General features: G+C 40.5%; 1 protein-coding gene across 3 annotated transcripts in view; it reads left to right on the top strand.

Annotated features, from left to right (window-relative positions):
- Positions 1-16,540, top strand: part of SYNE1 (spectrin repeat containing nuclear envelope protein 1) — a 493,169-nt gene that overhangs the window by 466,236 nt on the left and 10,393 nt on the right. For all 3 annotated transcript variants that reach the window (XM_069769176.1, XM_069769175.1, XM_069769177.1), the window contains 4 exons: positions 3,064-3,192; positions 6,017-6,229; positions 9,415-9,507; positions 10,287-10,345. In XM_069769176.1, the coding sequence (XP_069625277.1) occupies positions 3,064-3,192; positions 6,017-6,229; positions 9,415-9,507; positions 10,287-10,345 (494 nt within the window). The remainder of the gene's footprint in view (positions 1-3,063; positions 3,193-6,016; positions 6,230-9,414; positions 9,508-10,286; positions 10,346-16,540) is intronic.

Here is a 16,540-nt window from a genome sequence, read left to right as displayed (position 1 = left end):
AGTGTTTAAATTGATATACAAATGAGGCTGAAGTGGAAGCTCTTCGTAAGGCCGGAGTCACACTCTCGTATAACACGGCCGAGTGCTATGTGATAAAACATCACATAGCACTCGGCCCAGTGTTATTCTGCAATTATTTTCTCATGCCGATTCAGCATGAGAGAACAACGGCAGCATGCTGTGATTGGCAGCGAGATTTTGCTCACTCACACCCATACAAGTGTATGGGTGCGTGTGAAACATCGGACTGCACTCGGATGTCATATCAGTGCTGTGCGATATATTCCGAGACATGCAATGGGGAAATGGAGAAATTACTTTCTCCATCTCCACTGCACCTGTGCTGCGATTATGTAAATAATGTAAATCATGTGAGAGACTCGGAGCACAGTAGCATGACATTCGGCTCCCGCTTGCCGTAAAGCTGGAGCCGAGTGTCATTAGCATATCGCATCTGATATGGACTGGCGATGTGAAGGTACATCAACATATAGTTTAGGGGTCAAATACTGCTGACAGATTCCCTTTAAGATTTCCTGTACACAAAATGTTTTTGCTCCTTTTTTTCTGGCGTGGTAAAAAAAGACATTCATTTTAATCCAGTTAACAAGTGTTTTTTATGGCATTTTTATTTATATACAGTACAGACCAAATGTTTGGACACACCTTCTCATTTAAAGATTTTTCTGTATTTTCATGACTATGAAAATTGTACATTCACACTGAAGGCATCAAAACTATGAATTAACACATGTGGAATTATATACTTAACAAAAAAATGTGAAACAACTGAAATTATGTCTTATATTCTAGGATCTTCAAAGTAGCCACCTTTTGCTTTGATGACTGCTTTGCACACTCTTGACATTCTCTTGATGAGCTTCAAGAGGTAGTCAACGGGAATGGTTTTCAATTCACAGGTGTGCCCTGTTAGGTTTACTTAGTGGGATTTCTTGCCTTATAAATGGGGTTGGGACCATCAGTTGTGTTGTGCAGAAGTCTGATAGGTGGATACACAGCTGATAGTCCTACTGAATAGACTGTTAGAATTTGTATTATGGCATGAAAAAAGCAGCTAAGTAAAGAAAAACGAGTGGCCATCATTAATTTAAGAAATGAAGGTCAGTCAGTCCAAAAAATTGGGCAAACTTTGAAAGGGCCCCCAAGTGCAGTGGCAAAAACCATCAAGCGCTACAAAGAAACTGGCTCACATGAGGACCGCCCCAGGAAAGGAAGACCAAGAGTCACCTCTGCTTCTGAGGATAAGTTTATCACCATGAGTCACCAGCCTCAGAAATCGCAGGTTAACAGCAGCTCAGATTAGATACCATGTCAATGCCACACAGAGTTCTAGCAGCAGGCACATCTCTACAACAACAGTTGAGAGGAGACTTTGTGCAGCAGGCCTTCATGGTAAAATAGCTACTAGGAAACCACTGTTAAGGACTGGCAACATTCAGAAGAGACTTGTTTGGGCTAAAGAACACAAGGAATGGACATTAGACCAGTGGAAATCTGTGCTTTGGTTTGATGAGTCCAAATTTGAGATCTTTGGTTCCAACCACCGTGTCTTTGTGCGACACCACAGAAAAGGTGAATGGATGGACTCTACATGCCTGGTTCCCACTGTAAAGCATGGAGGAGGAGGTGTGATGGTGTGGGGGTGCTTGGCTGGTGAAACTGTTGGAGATTTATTCAAAATTGAAGGCATACTGAACCAGCATGGCTACCACAGCATCTTGCAGCGGTATGCTATTCCATCTTGTCTGCGTTTAGTTGGACCATCATTTATTTTGCAACAGGACAATGACCCCAAACACACCTCCAGGCTGTGTAAGGGCTATTTGACCAAGAAGGAGAGTGATGGGGTGCTAGGCCAGATGACCTGGCCTCCACAGTCACCCCAAACCCAATCGAGATGGTTTGGGGTGAGCTGGACCACGGAGTGAAAGCAAAAGGGCCAACAAGTGCTAACCATCTCTGGGAGCTCCTTCAAGATTGTTGAAAGACCATTCCCGGTGACTACCTCTTGAAGCTCATCAAGAAAATGCCAAGAGTGTGCAAAGCAGTCATCAAAGCAAAAGGTGGCGACTTTGAAGAACCTAGACTATAAGACATAATTTCAGTTGTTTCACACTTTTTTGTTAAGTATATAATTACACATGTGTTATTTCATAGTTTTGATGCCTTCAGTGTGAATGTACAATTTTCATAGTCATGAAAATACAGAAAAATCTTTAAATGAGAAAGTGTGTCCAAACTTTTTCGTTTGTACTGTACACATACATATTATTGTGTTTTTTTGCGAATTTCGGTTGGTCATAATGCAGCCATGTAACCCTGACAATACTCTCACCTGGATTGATCTTGTACCATAATAGAACCCCAGACTTAGTGTACGTCTGAAACCATTTGTAGTGTACTTGTTAATCTTAGCTACAGCCATCCAAGATATAGTGTTGGTGCAATATTCAATCATTTTGAGGTTCCAAAATAACTACTAAGCATGCAAAACAGAATGGAAAACATTGGGAATCAAATGTGTTGGCCTTTGCATTGATAAATTGCTTAAAGCAGCACAGAACCTAACACAATTAGAATAAAGATTTATAGTATATGCATCTTATATTTTCACTTTGTAGTTTGTTTCCCATTGAATTGAGAACTCAAAAATAAGTTATGTTTTACTTTTATTGCCAAAAGTTCCAGTAGTCCAATTTCTGCTCTAAACAGATGACTGAACCTGAGCCTTAATCACAGTCAGTCTAACTAAGGTTAGGGAATGCTACCAGTATACTGTACGTAGAATGAAAGGCAAAGGGGAGAATTTATTAATGGGGGTTTCATACATCAGTCTTATTATGAAGCTAGCTGGCGCATGATGTGCCTGATTTATAAACTGTTGGCCTAAACGTCCGGTCAGTGTTGTTACTTTTGTCGCTATGATAAATGATAGATATAGAGTTGATGTCTTCTCAATACTTATGTACAATACTTATGTTTCATTTCTTTAGATAACTATAGTACATTTGCTTATTTTTTTATAACTCTGCTTTATGCTAGGATTTCCATGAAATGAGCCATGGACTGCTACTTTGGTTAGAAAATATTGACCGAAGGAGAAATGAAATCATCCCTATCAATCCCAGTCTAGATGCCGACACTCTCCAGGATCACCACAAGCTGTTAACGGTAAAATGCTATTTAATTCAGTTAGACTGGTAAAAAGAAGATTTCTAGAAACAGGTATATTTAATTGACAGTTCGTTCTTCTCACGCGATGTAAAGCACTTCTTTATACAGTATAATATAGAATCTATCATTAAACCTTTCATTGTAAGGACAATTTCTACATTTTTGGCAAAAGATATACAAAAATCTTATTATACCCTATTATTTTTTCAAAAGCAGGCGAGCTTATGTGTTGTGAAAATCTCACTCAGAACTTTATAGTTGTGGGAGTTTTCATACAATGTTTCAATAAGGTGATGAAAACTCTTAAAAAGCAATGTTTGTGGATGAAAGTCGTACTCAGGCAGAGCCTAAGATGTGCAATACCTGAAAAAAAATATCATACAAACTATGCAGCTCACATATTTGCTTTTACATGCCCATATCTTCACATAGTCATGATAACTGAATAAACCAAAAATCTCTGCAATCCAGATAGCAATAAACAATTGAGTCACACAATTGATGAATGGACAAATGTTGTGATGCAGGGATGTTATTGAAGGGACTGTCCATTATTGTACAACCCCTTTTCAATGTCCCTAATGTGCCTAGTAAAATTAAAAAAAGCATATTTCCCTCTTGGACTACCGTTCTCCTCTGCTCTGAGCACACTTGATAAAAAAAAAAAGCCTTAAATTTGAATGTGCTTGAAGAGGTTGTCCACTACTTACTTTATCATTGATGATTAGAGATGGGCGAACCAGAACAGGAAAGTTTGGCATCCGTACCGAACACATACTGTTCGGGCACTTCACGAGGAAGTCCATGTTACTGTTTGGGGTCGGCTGCCCGAACACTGGGTCTTTGTCTCGCTGCATGCGCTGTTGTCAGTGGTGAAATCATCCCCGCTGGACAGAGAGCCACGGTTCCCACGCTGTCAAAAGACAGCGCGAGTGCTCAGCTGTGATCGGATGTATAAAGTTTACCTCCGGTCACTAGTATCAGCTGATGGAACAACTGCTCCCATCATCCAAAACCTGTTGCCGCTAATAACAGCGAGAGCAGGAGCGGCGGATGGGAGTATTCATCAGCCGTTCCTGCGTTGTAAATAAATAATAGAACAAAAAAGCGGTGTGGGTTCCCCTTATTTTTGATTACCAGCCAGGCAAAACTAAGAATAGAGGGGTACCCACGACGTATTTTTTGAATTATTTAAATAAATAATTTAAAAAAACAACCAACCTTGCTAAAGCAGACAGCTGGGGGCTGGTATTTTCAGGCTAGTAAGGAGCCATGGATATTGCTCCCCTCCAGCCAAAAAATAGCAGCCCACAGCTGCCCAGAAAAGGCACATCTATTAGATGCTCCAATTCTGGTGCTTTGCCCGACTCTCTCCACTTGCCCTGTAGCGGTGGCAAGTGGGGTGATAGTTGGGGGGGTTGATGTCACCTTTGTATTGTCCGGTGACATCAAGCCCCAAGGTTAGTAATGAAGAGGCATCTATAAGATGTCCCCATTACTAACCCCATAGTCACACTGTATGAAAACACAGACACCAAGAATAAAGTCCTTTAATTTAAAAAAGTGAAACAAACTCCTTTAATAATCTCAATTAAACCATACTTACGACCTCGCCTAATTCCACCGAATCCCTTGTTTTCCTGTAATAAACCAAAAATAAAACAACAATATACCATACCTGTCTATCGTTCTGTCCCACGCCGTAGTCCATGTCTGAGGGAAAAATAGTTTTGAACCTGGACAGTGCCAAGATGCGACCGTCCAGACTGAGAACCACTGTGCAATGAACTGCTGCGAGCGCAGCCTCAGTGACTGTAGGTGACATCACTGAGGCTGTGTTCCCAGCAGGGCTGAACTGCGGTGACCTCGGTAAGATCCCCGCTAGGACTGTGAGAAAACCGCAGTTCATCCCGTCTGGGAACTTGGCCTCAGTGACGTCACTGCTAGTCACTGATGCTGCGCTTGCAGCGGTTCATTCCCCAGTGTTTCTCAGCCTGGACGGTCCAGGTTCGGGGTCCCTGTACTGTTCTGGTACCCAACCCAAACTTTTTGTAACTGTTGGGCCGAACCCGTCAGACTCGAACATCCAGATGTCCGCCCATCTCTATTGATGATCTATCCTTAGGATAGTTTATCAATGTCTGATGGGTCGGCGTCCGACACCCAGCACCCCTGCCGATCAGCTATTCTCGCTGTCATCACCGGCTGCCTGACGGATATGCTCAATTGCAGAGCTGCTCTATCTTTTGATAGAGGCCACTACCAGGTACTGCACATTCTCCTATTCAAATCAATAGGAGGCGGATGTGTCACCATCAGAAGAAAGAGCAGCTCTGTAATTGAGCAGCTGTGGCCTCCGATGACATCGAGAACAGCTGATCGGCTGGGGTGCCTGGGTGTCTGACTCCGACTGATCAGACATTGATGACCTATCCTTAGGATAGATCATCAATAATAATGTAGTGGACAATGTCTTTGACATATGATTTTGTAGCTGCAATCTCGTGACCTTGTTTATCTCTTGTAAGCGCTGCAGCCAATCTGCTTTTCCATCTAACAGAGCTGTGAAGGCTGCAGCTCATTAGTGTCCTCTGACAGGTTGCAGCACTCATGCGTCATATAATCAATGTCACAAGAATGTCAGGATGTCATTTAGAAGATAAGACTCTCTGGCCCTAATATTTATCGTACAGTACATATAATACTTAAGTCCTTGGAAGTGAAAAAGTTAAAGGAAGCTAATTTTGAAATCTGAAAATACTGCCACGATTAAAATGTGTGAATACCTGAGAACACTGCTGACCTTGTCTTTATGTAACAGCAAATCAAGCGTGAGCTGCTTGAATCTCAGCTAAAGGTGGCATCTCTACAAGACATGTCCTGCCAGTTACTTGTCAATGCAGAGGGCAAGGATTGTCTTGAAGCCAAAGAAAAGGTGCATGTCATTGGGAACAGACTTAAAGTGCTCTTAAAGAAAGTGACACAGCACATCAAACAAATTGAGAAAATCCTGGACATTTCCAGCAGTCAGCTGGTAAGTTTTTGAGGTTTATTGTGAACAGCCAAAAATTCTCAAAATTTAAAAATATGTTTATGAGTCAGTTGGTGATAAATTAGAATGTTATTGTGAATGGAAAACTGGCAGTAATATTACTCTGCTAAGGATACTTTCGGAAAAAGAAGAATTTTAGCAAGCTGTCATCATCTTTAGAAAGTATTAGAATTGTTTTTTTCTGGGTTTTTTTCTCTGTTAAATTACTGTCTTAAGAGTGTTTAAATAGTTTCAAAGAGAGTCTGTCAGCAGAAAAATGAGTCGTCAAGCAAAGCATAGATGCTCGACGCACTCTTTACATAGCCAAACAGTTCCGTGTGCCTTCCCACCTACCTGTTAGGTTCTCTCCCCCATCTTCTCACTGTGTACTACACTGGTTTCTCCATCATGCCTTTCTCTTGATCTGTTGTTCGTTAGAATTGTTTATTAGGTTGTGCTGTTGGTATATTACCATATATACTCGAGTATAAGCCGACCCGAGTATAAGCCGACCCCCCTAATTTTGCCACAAAAGGTGGGAAAACTTAATGACTCGAGTATAAGCCTAGGGTGGAAAATGCAGCAGCTACCGGTAAATTTCAAAAATAAAAATAGGTACCAAAAAAAGTAAAATTAATTGAGATATCAGTAGGTTAAGTGTTTTTGAATATATAATGCTCCATACAGTTCATGATGGGCCCCATAAGCTGCTCCATATTAAAATACAGTATGCCCCATATAATGCTGCACAAACGTTAATAATGGCCCCATAAGATGCTCCATAGACACATTTGCCCCATACAGTACTGCATAAAGGTTAATAAGGGCCCCATAAGATGCTCCATAGAGATATTTGCCCAATATAATGCTGCACAATTGTTGATTATGGCCCCATAAGATGCTCCATAGAGATATTTGCCCATATAATTCTGCACAAATGTTGATTATGGCCCCATAAGATGCTCCATAAAGATATTTGCCCCATATAATGCTGCACAAACATTGATTATGGCCCCATAAGATGCTCCATAGAGATATTTGCCCCATATGCTGTTGCTGTGATTAAAAAAAAAAAATTACATACTCACCTCTCGTCGCTCAGGCCCCCGGCACTTGCAACACTCACCGGTCCTCTTTCCAGCACCGCTGTGTCTTCCGCGTCCTCTGCACTAACGTTCAGGCAGAGGGCGCGAACTAACCACGTCATCGCGCCCTCTGACCTGAGTGTCACTGCAGAGGACGCGGAAGACGGAGCGGTGCCCGGAACGAGGACAGGTGTTATGAACAGGTGATTCAGAACCACAATGGACCTTGTAGTTCAGAGCACACAAAGTGACCTGATAATTACCAAAAACATAGGACGAGCTCTGAGACGTGGGAACTCTGCTGACCGCAATCCCTGATCCTATCCAACCACACTAAAGGTAGCCGTGGAGCGCTCCTGACCAGTCCTATGCGCCTCGAGCACAGCCTGAGAAACTAGCTAGCCCTAAGAAAGAAAAATAAGCCTACCTTGCCTCAGAGAAATACCCCAAAGGAAAAGGCAGCCCCCCACATATAATGACTGTGAGTTGAGATGAAAATACAAACGCAGAGATGAAATAGATTTAGCAAAGTGAGGCCCAACTTACTGAACAGACCGAAGATAGGAAAGATTGCTTTGCGGTCAACACAAAACCCTACAAACAACCACGCAGAGGGGGCAAAAAGACCCTCCGCACCGACTAACGGTACGGAGGTGCTCCCTCTGCGTCCCAGAGCTTCCAGCAAGCAAGAAAAACCAATATAGCAAGCTGGACAGAAAAAATAGCAAACAAAAATAACACAAGCAAACTTAGCTTATGCAGGATAGACAGGCCACAGGAACGATCCAGGAGAAAGCAAGACCAATACTGGAACATTGACTGGAGGCCAGGATCAAAGCACTAGGTGGAGTTAAATAGAGCAGCACCTAACGACTTAACCTCATCACCTGAGGAAGGAAACTCAGAAGCCGCAGTACCACTCTCATCCACCAAAGGAAGCTCATAGACAGAACCAGCCGAAGTACCACTCACGACCACAGGAGGGAGCTTAGCCACAGAATTCACAACAGACAGGTGAATATCACGCAGTGCTCCCCCTCCCCATTATACTCATTTGCTCCTGGCACGGTCCCTGCATCTCCGGTCTCCAGGCGCTGACAGCTTCTTCCAGCTTTGAGTGGTCACCGTTACCGCTCATTACAGTAATGAATATGCAGCTCCACCCCTATGGGAGTGGAGTCGGGTCCATATTTATTACTGTAATGAGCGGTTCCATGTGACCGCTCCACGCTAGAAGAAGCTGTCAGCGCTCAGAGACCGGAGATGCAGGAACCTCGCCTTGAGCAGGTGACTATGTCACAGCCGCCGCTCCCCCTTCCCCGCCGACCCCCCTGGGACAATGACTCAAGTATAAGCCGAGAGGGGCACTTTCAGTCTAAAAAAATGGGCTGAAAATCTCGGCTTTTACTCGAGTATACAGTATACTGTTTATTTTCCGACAATTTACATTTGATTATTTTCATTTATATATTGAAGATCTTGTCACTTTCAATTACCTGACCAATCTTTATCCTCACTATATTATGGTTTGGCCATACTTAGATAGGGTAGACGGTAGCTCTATTGTGGGCTTGTCTAGTTAGGTGTTCACAGCCTATGAGCTATTCAAATTGATTTGATATATTTTTGGCTTGCTTTCCAATAACATTCTTTATTTATAGGTGATCCCTTCTCTTTCAATTATTCTCTAGGTTTCTTTTGGTATGCTTTAGGCTGATCCCAATTTATAGAGTGATGCCTTCTTGTTTTTTTGTCTCTTCTCATCTATTTAGTGGAGATAAGGAAAAAAATCAAAGTGGCCGAAAAGTGCACTGAACTGTTTGTCCACGAAAATGGTGCACTGTTTTGTTGGACTGGCAGACTCTATATAAGAGTATGTCTTAACTTAAAGTGTTACGTGAAAATAATATTCGCACTACTGAATAAGAATTTTTTAAAAGGATTTCTCACATATAGAAAAGCTTAACCAATATTTTTGTCCCAAGATGTAGAGAAATATTTAAAATCGATAGCATGCTATTGTTTTTGCTTTCTAAAGGCAGTTATTATAATATTTAGCACATTTAATAGAAAAAATAATCAATTTTGCTTTTTTACAACTAGGAGTTGTCCTCATGGTCTTCTGGAGATGAGTTAGATACGTCCGGATCCCTCAGTCCTGTGTCGGGCAGAAGTACGCCAAGTAGGGAGAGAACGGTAATGCAACCAAAGTGTCCATTTGGGAAGAAAATAAAAATCCATGGATTGTACCAGGCAAATATTTCAATACAAAACCCAGTAGGAAGGGCAGCAAACACATCCCACATTCCCAAGAACTGTTCACCCTGCAATGTTCAGCTCTACCAGATCCCTGCCATTTCCCTTCTGCATGATATAAAGGCAAATTATACATCTTTTAACAAAGCAGGAATTATTTTGACCTCTCCTTTATAATTCCGTTCATTTATATTTTAATCAGTTTTTGGTGGTTTGGATTCTTTGTATTTCATTTATACTTTAGTTAAATAACATCTGTCCTTATAAACTATATGATCTTCTTAATTGATTTTCTACATTCATCCCTTTAGGTCCTAGTAATAAATTGTCAAGGAAAACTGGCTTTTCAAATTTTTCACAAAAAAATGAAAAAATAAATGGTTGTAAAAATGATCTTTAGTATCATAGCGACCGTTTTAATTATTTTTATTTCATTAATACAACAACATCATATCATTTATAAATAATAGGCAATTTTCTGTGGGATCGTATCTTTTATTCCCTTACAATGCATGTCACATTGTGTTCTTCTAGAACTGTAGCTTTGGATTCAAAATTGAAAAGCCAGTTTCCTTATCTCCTGGGTATTGGTCACCTCATGTGATTTTATTTTCTTTTGCTGCACTTTTCATTTTGTTGATTTTCTTTTTACCGGTAGCTTGTCTTTTTTTGCCTGGACTGAACATTCTTCTTTCTTTACCCCTATTCATTGCAAACAGCCACGGGGCAAATGTAGTGTCTCACAGCCTGGACCCTCTGTCAACAACCCACCTAGCAGGTACCTTATTCTCCTGGTTTCCGCATTCTTCTCTAGAACACAGAGGATGATGGAACAAGTTCATCATGCCTGGTAAAGAAAGTCAACCCTAGTCCTCAAAAACTTGTTTTCTAACTGGTTTGTCACCATTTTACTGGTGTACTTTGCTGAGCCTCACAGGACAGCAGGTTGCTTAGTATGGAGCATACTTTTATCATCATCTATATTTGTAGATCTCACTTTAAGGCTCTGTTCCATAAGTTTTGGAATCAGTGTCAAAATGGATTGTCCATTTTGTGGGCATTTGCTTCCTTTGTGTTCTTCATTATTATAGTAGCTTTGGTCCTTAGATTTGGTGACGCTTCTTTTTCCTTTTTCTTCTAACCTCACTAATCCCTACTAACACACTTCTCAAACTTATTGGAAAACTTTCCCACACTTTCGACCACAAGAGTGCAGACCAGCTGCGATACTGTAGCTTTTGCTTTTCATATTGTTTTAGTCAATTTTGCATCTTTGCTTAAGCAGCTTTTGTATTTTAGTTGCTTTTATTTTGTGTGCTTCAGTCTTTTTTTTTTTTTTTCATTTTTTGCATTAGTTCATTTTTTCCTTTACTACTGTCCCTAAACAATTACTTTTGGGTAAAATATTTAGCAGAAAAAAATGTACCGTAGTCATAAAGATAATGATATCACCCTTAAAATAATTCAATATAGTCTACAATGAAAGTCCAGTATACATGTAGATCAAAGCCAGACACCATCAAAGACACTATGTTGATAACTTTATCACTTATGGACATTAATGTTCTATAAAGATATACGATTATAAACATCCTATGGTATATGTTGTCGTGGAAAGTTTCAGTTATCTATAGCCACAATTAATAAGAGCTAATTATATCAATCGTTATTACGGTTTAGCAAATTAGTATATGTAGTTTAAAAAAATATTGCAAATAGGACTGTTTTTATTGTATGACTGGTCTTACAAGTGCAGTTTTTGCTGTTGCTTAAGCCATTGTAAAAAACCGTCCATTAAAATATGTAATTATCGAGCAGTTAATTTAACATGATATAGCTGTATAGTTCTAAGGACTTAAATGGTTAATGGTATAGTCTTAATATGTGCAGAGGTTGAAGTAGTGCCTTAAATGGGCCAAAAGCTCCTCTGTTTCACATAACAATGTAGGTGACCTGGTTCAGACTTTGTATCAGCACCCAATATCTCCAAGCTATGTTTCTGGTGATAGTCTAAACACACTAGATCTTATAGTGTAACCAATAATGATTTTGTACAGCTAATTTCACTTTGACATCGTAAAGGGCCCGGCAAAGCAGAAATTACATCATCTGCCTCTTTGCTCATCATCCCATGCACATGGCATTTCCATTTGACTCAAAATATATCTATATAGTTGAGTTAAAAAAATGTTTCCAGTATTTTACATTGATGGTCTAACATTACGGCACGTGCACGTGATCGTGTTTTCGGCCCGAGTGTGATCTGACAAAATATCGGATTGCACTTGGGCCAATGTTATTCTATGTGGCTTTGCACATGTCCGATTTTTTTACCTTTTACCACAGAAAAAGTCAATGAGTTTATGGAAAAAATAGGACTGCGTTCACATAACATGAGAGTGTGGTTTTCATAGACTGACAGAAGAGAGAACATGGAGACATTTTTTCCCCATCTTCTGATCTGAGAGAATCAGATCACATTATGATCACACTCTGATCAAACTCTGATCATCGTGTGAATAGCATAATTGCCCCAATTCTCTTGGATGAAAGAAAATGCTGGGCACCAAACCTTAGCATAGTCATCAATGTCAGATTGGTGGCAGTGCAACACTTGGCACACCCACCAATCACGTGTTCTTGGTGTCAGCGGAAATTATTTGCCGAATGGCACAGCACAGCTCTGTCAACAGTATAGTGACCATGACAGGGTACTGCACATCCGCTCATAATCGCATTGATAGGCAGGGATCTTCAGTACCCCGCTGTGGCCTTTATACAGCTGGTGGAGCTCTGTAATTTTGCACCACAATTGGGCACATTTGGCTGCCGATCTAAGCATAGGCCACCAATATAAAGTACTGGATAACCCCTCTAAGTGACTGTATGCCCAGCTTATGAAGGTGCAGCCATCTTAAGACTATTCTCTGACATTGATGGTCACATGTAGAACCAGACACTTCTCCATGAGTTTTATCAAAATTGTGTATTTAATTGTAGCCATGGTAAATATTTTTGCTGCTCTCATGTATCTCCGCATGGCGAGAGCACTTCATGATTTGTAAATAGACTTCAACTTTCACCAGTGATTATCAGCTTACAATAAGAGATAAGAGAAACAGAATGAACATGCTGATTGAGTACAGTTTATTTGCGCTACGTCTCAGCATGGATCTATGGAGAACGGAGGGTAACCAGCAGGATCACTGACAAGCTGATGAGCATGTGTGATTTAATCCAGTGTGATAATAAAAGCATTGAGCTATCATCGCCTTTGCAGCTCACATCTTGCGTTGCCAAACATCTGGCCCAGTGTGCGTCCTAACAGCTTTGCAGCTTTCAGCAAGGTTCACTTCCTAATAACCGCCCAGCAGCATTCTTCCTCTCCACCGGCACTTTTGATTAACACATCTTTTTGCAGTACAGCACAATATTCAATTTGTCATTCAGGCAAGCATGGAATAAAAACGAGTTGCGATTGAATAGAGCGCTTAATCAAAAGCACAAGTCAGACAGGTTGTGTTTGATGTCAGCTGCAGTAGTAACTGATAACACAGAACAGGCTGTCACTGTGTTCCTTATTATTTTTAATGCTTCTGATCAGAGTACTTTGTGTTTGATCTTGCACTGGATCAGTAAACCTTGATAGACTTCAGTTTAAGGCCAGACAAAATAAAGAGGTTTTACAGGATTTTTAATGACTATGAAACATTTTTATAAAGACTGTGTGTATTGTTTGTGCCTTGTCTGCGATAACATTTAATAATGTGGGTTCTTGGGTGTTTTTATCGTTAGAGTGACTAATCATAAGTGCCATCTTTTTTTCTTTACAGTTCAGTTGTTTAGAGACCTGTCATGCCAAAGCAGTACTTCAGTATGAAATTTAAGGTGGCTATACATATTGGACTAAAGGTACCGTCACATTTAGCGACGCTGCAGCGATCTAGACAACGATCCCAATCGCTGCAGCATCGCTGTGTGGTCGCTGGAGAGCTGTCACACAGACAGCTCTCCAGCGACCAACTATGCGAAGTCCCCTGGTAACCAGGGTAAACATCGGGTTACTAAGCGCAGGGCCGCGCTTAGTAACCCGATGTTTACCCTGGTTACCAGCGTAAACGTAAAAAAAACAAAAAAACACTACATACTTACATTCCGGTGTCTGTCCTCCGGCACTCTGCTTCTCTGCACTGTGTAAGCACCGGCTGGAAAGCACAGCGGTGACGTCACAGTGCAGAGAAGCAGGCCCTGCGCTTAGTAACCCGATGTTTGCCCTGGTTACCAGTGAAGACATCGCTGAATCGGCGTCACACACGCCGATTCAGCGATGTCTGCGGGAGATCCAGCAACGAAAGTTCTGGCCTTTCTGCTCCGACCAACGATGTCACAGCAGGATCCAGATCGCTGCTGCGTGTCAAACACAACGATATCGCTATCCAGGACGCTGCAACGTCACGGATCGCTAGCGATATCATTGTTAAGTTGGCCAGTGTGAAGGTACCTTAAGGATGGTCAGATAAACCTGCTACTTTCAGCCGGACTGACCAGCTGTGTAATGTCTATTTGTTCCTCAGTTGGTGTTCATCAGAAAAAAAAATAATCTGGCATGTTGTATTTAATGCTTTGTTTTCAAGGGGGAAGACACCAGAAGCCCAGTGGCTACTTCCCTCTCCCTATTCAGAACACAGCATTGGTTCCAGGGGAGAAACGGCACTGTCTGTTGGCAGCATACTGTGGGTACAATTGATATGGATCCAAAGGAACTTTTTGTGCCACCATCCTGGTCTAGATCACACTGATTTACCATGAAAATTAAATCTATGGTTTGGTCACATGCATACATTCTTAAATGCATGTGAAAAACAATCCATGAATATCAATCATTTTTAGGCCTTTTTATATTTTACATTATTTTATACATGCATTTTTTTGTATACTGCATAAACCCGAAAATTGACAACAATACACTACAATAATTTCCTGTAGACTTTATAGTAACATCTGGCTGTGGCTTTAAACAAAAAAAAAAAAGATAATAGAAATATCAACAAAATCTCCTCAAAAACGACTGGATGCACCCTAAAGGGTCTGTCATAAAAACCCTGTAACAAAGCAACTAGTGATTTTTTTTTTTAAATTCATCCTCTCACTTTATTTTATTCATCTAATATTACCTTTAGTATTTCCTTTCTGAAAATGCATGGTATACTTCAGTTTGATCATGTGAGCTCATGGTGACCCCTTGGGAATCACATGCCTTTTACATTCTCTGAAGGGGGTCAGCATCTCAGTCTACAGAAGTTTGTATATGATGCAGGTGAATATTTTCATAGAATTAAGGTTAAAAAGAGACACTAGTCCAGCGAGTTCTCTAAGCTTACATTTTGATTTAGGAAAAGTCAAAAACCCCATGAGAAACCAGGAAGGTATTGTGAACTTGTTTGCGCTGCTATTTACTGAGCACGCCAAATTCTGAAAGTTAATTAGCCATATAGTTTTGCTCAATGTGTTTCAAAGTATAATACACTTCTTCCTCACAGCTGTATGGTTTTCCCTGAGGAAGAAGTGTATTATACTTCGAAATACGTCGAATAAAACCATATATCTAATTAATTTTCTGAATTTGGCATCTTTAATAAACAGCAGTGCAAACAAGTCCACAAATCGTTTCTGGTTTCTATTACAAGTGGTTTGACGACCCGTTGGATACGCAGCAGCTGAATAAAATTGTAAAATCCACAATTCTATGGATTATGTGAGCTAAATCTGCTCTTCTTAATTCTGAATGTTTATCAGATAAGACCCTATTGTGCTATTTTTTCTCATGCCTACGTACGGCAATCAGACTAGTTCCAGGAATCAATGTCCCGTCACAGAATTTAGTGCCCACAACCTGTAATATTATATTTAGCCTACAGGCATCCAAGCCCTTCTAGAACTTTTTTAGTTAAGGAATCATTGTTATGGCAGAGAGTTCCGTAGTCTCACTGCTCATACAGTTAAGAATTTGTGATGATGACCTGTTCCTGTATGGTTAGCCACAACCATTTTTTAAAATTTTTTTAACACATCTAATTGTGGAACCTATTATTATTCCAAGATCTATTCATTAGAATGTACTTTATTCATGGGTCAGCCCTTTTTAAAGGCCTACAGTTTCCAGGTACAGTTTTTAACCCTTTTTGGATGGAAAGTTCTCCACAGAGTGAAGGACAGAAGCTCATATCAAAGAGTATTGAAGATGACTAAACTGTGATCGCCTACATTATTACCATGTGAATGACACTATATAGACTTCCTTACTGTATACGTATATATTAGCTTCTTTAGCAGTATATAGAGGAGAGTATAGCCATAGTTTTCTCCCTGCATATAGATATGGCACTATCGCTAGCTGGTCATGTGATGCTGTACTGATGCATCATGGAATTTTTAGTAGCGCCTAGACTAATTCAGTGCAGGACGAATCCTAAGACTCAAGACAGATTCGGAAGTAAAGCAAACGGGAGACTGAGTTTCGTAGAAGTGCATAGTGTATAAGAAAAAGTGAGGATGCAGGAATGGAAAAAAATAAATTGCTGGACCACTTCTTTAATTTCAAAGCTCGTCACCTGAATTCCCTCTATAGAAATCCAGATCAGCTAATTCCCAGAGAAGAATCATGTAGCTGCATCTTTAGGCCCTCTTTACACAATACTATTTCTTGTTTTTAAAAATGGACAAATATATGGACCCATAGAATTTAATGGCGATAATTACAGATGTGTTTATTTAACAGATCTCTGTGCCTTCAAGTTAAAAATCTGTTCATGTCCCATTCTGATCCATTTTGTTGATGTGACTCGGCCATGAAGCCTATAGGCACCCATACACCATAGACCAGGGGTCCTCAAACTTTTTAAATAGGGGGCCAGTTCATGGTCCCTCAGACCATTGGAGGGCCGGAATATAGTTTAAAAAAAACTATAAACAA

This window comes from Ranitomeya imitator, chromosome 5 (assembly GCF_032444005.1).
Source record: "Ranitomeya imitator isolate aRanImi1 chromosome 5, aRanImi1.pri, whole genome shotgun sequence".
Lineage (NCBI taxonomy): Eukaryota > Metazoa > Chordata > Amphibia > Anura > Dendrobatidae > Ranitomeya > Ranitomeya imitator.
The sequence above is the reverse complement of the archived record's forward strand: the minus strand, read 5'-3'. Positions and strand labels throughout refer to the sequence as shown.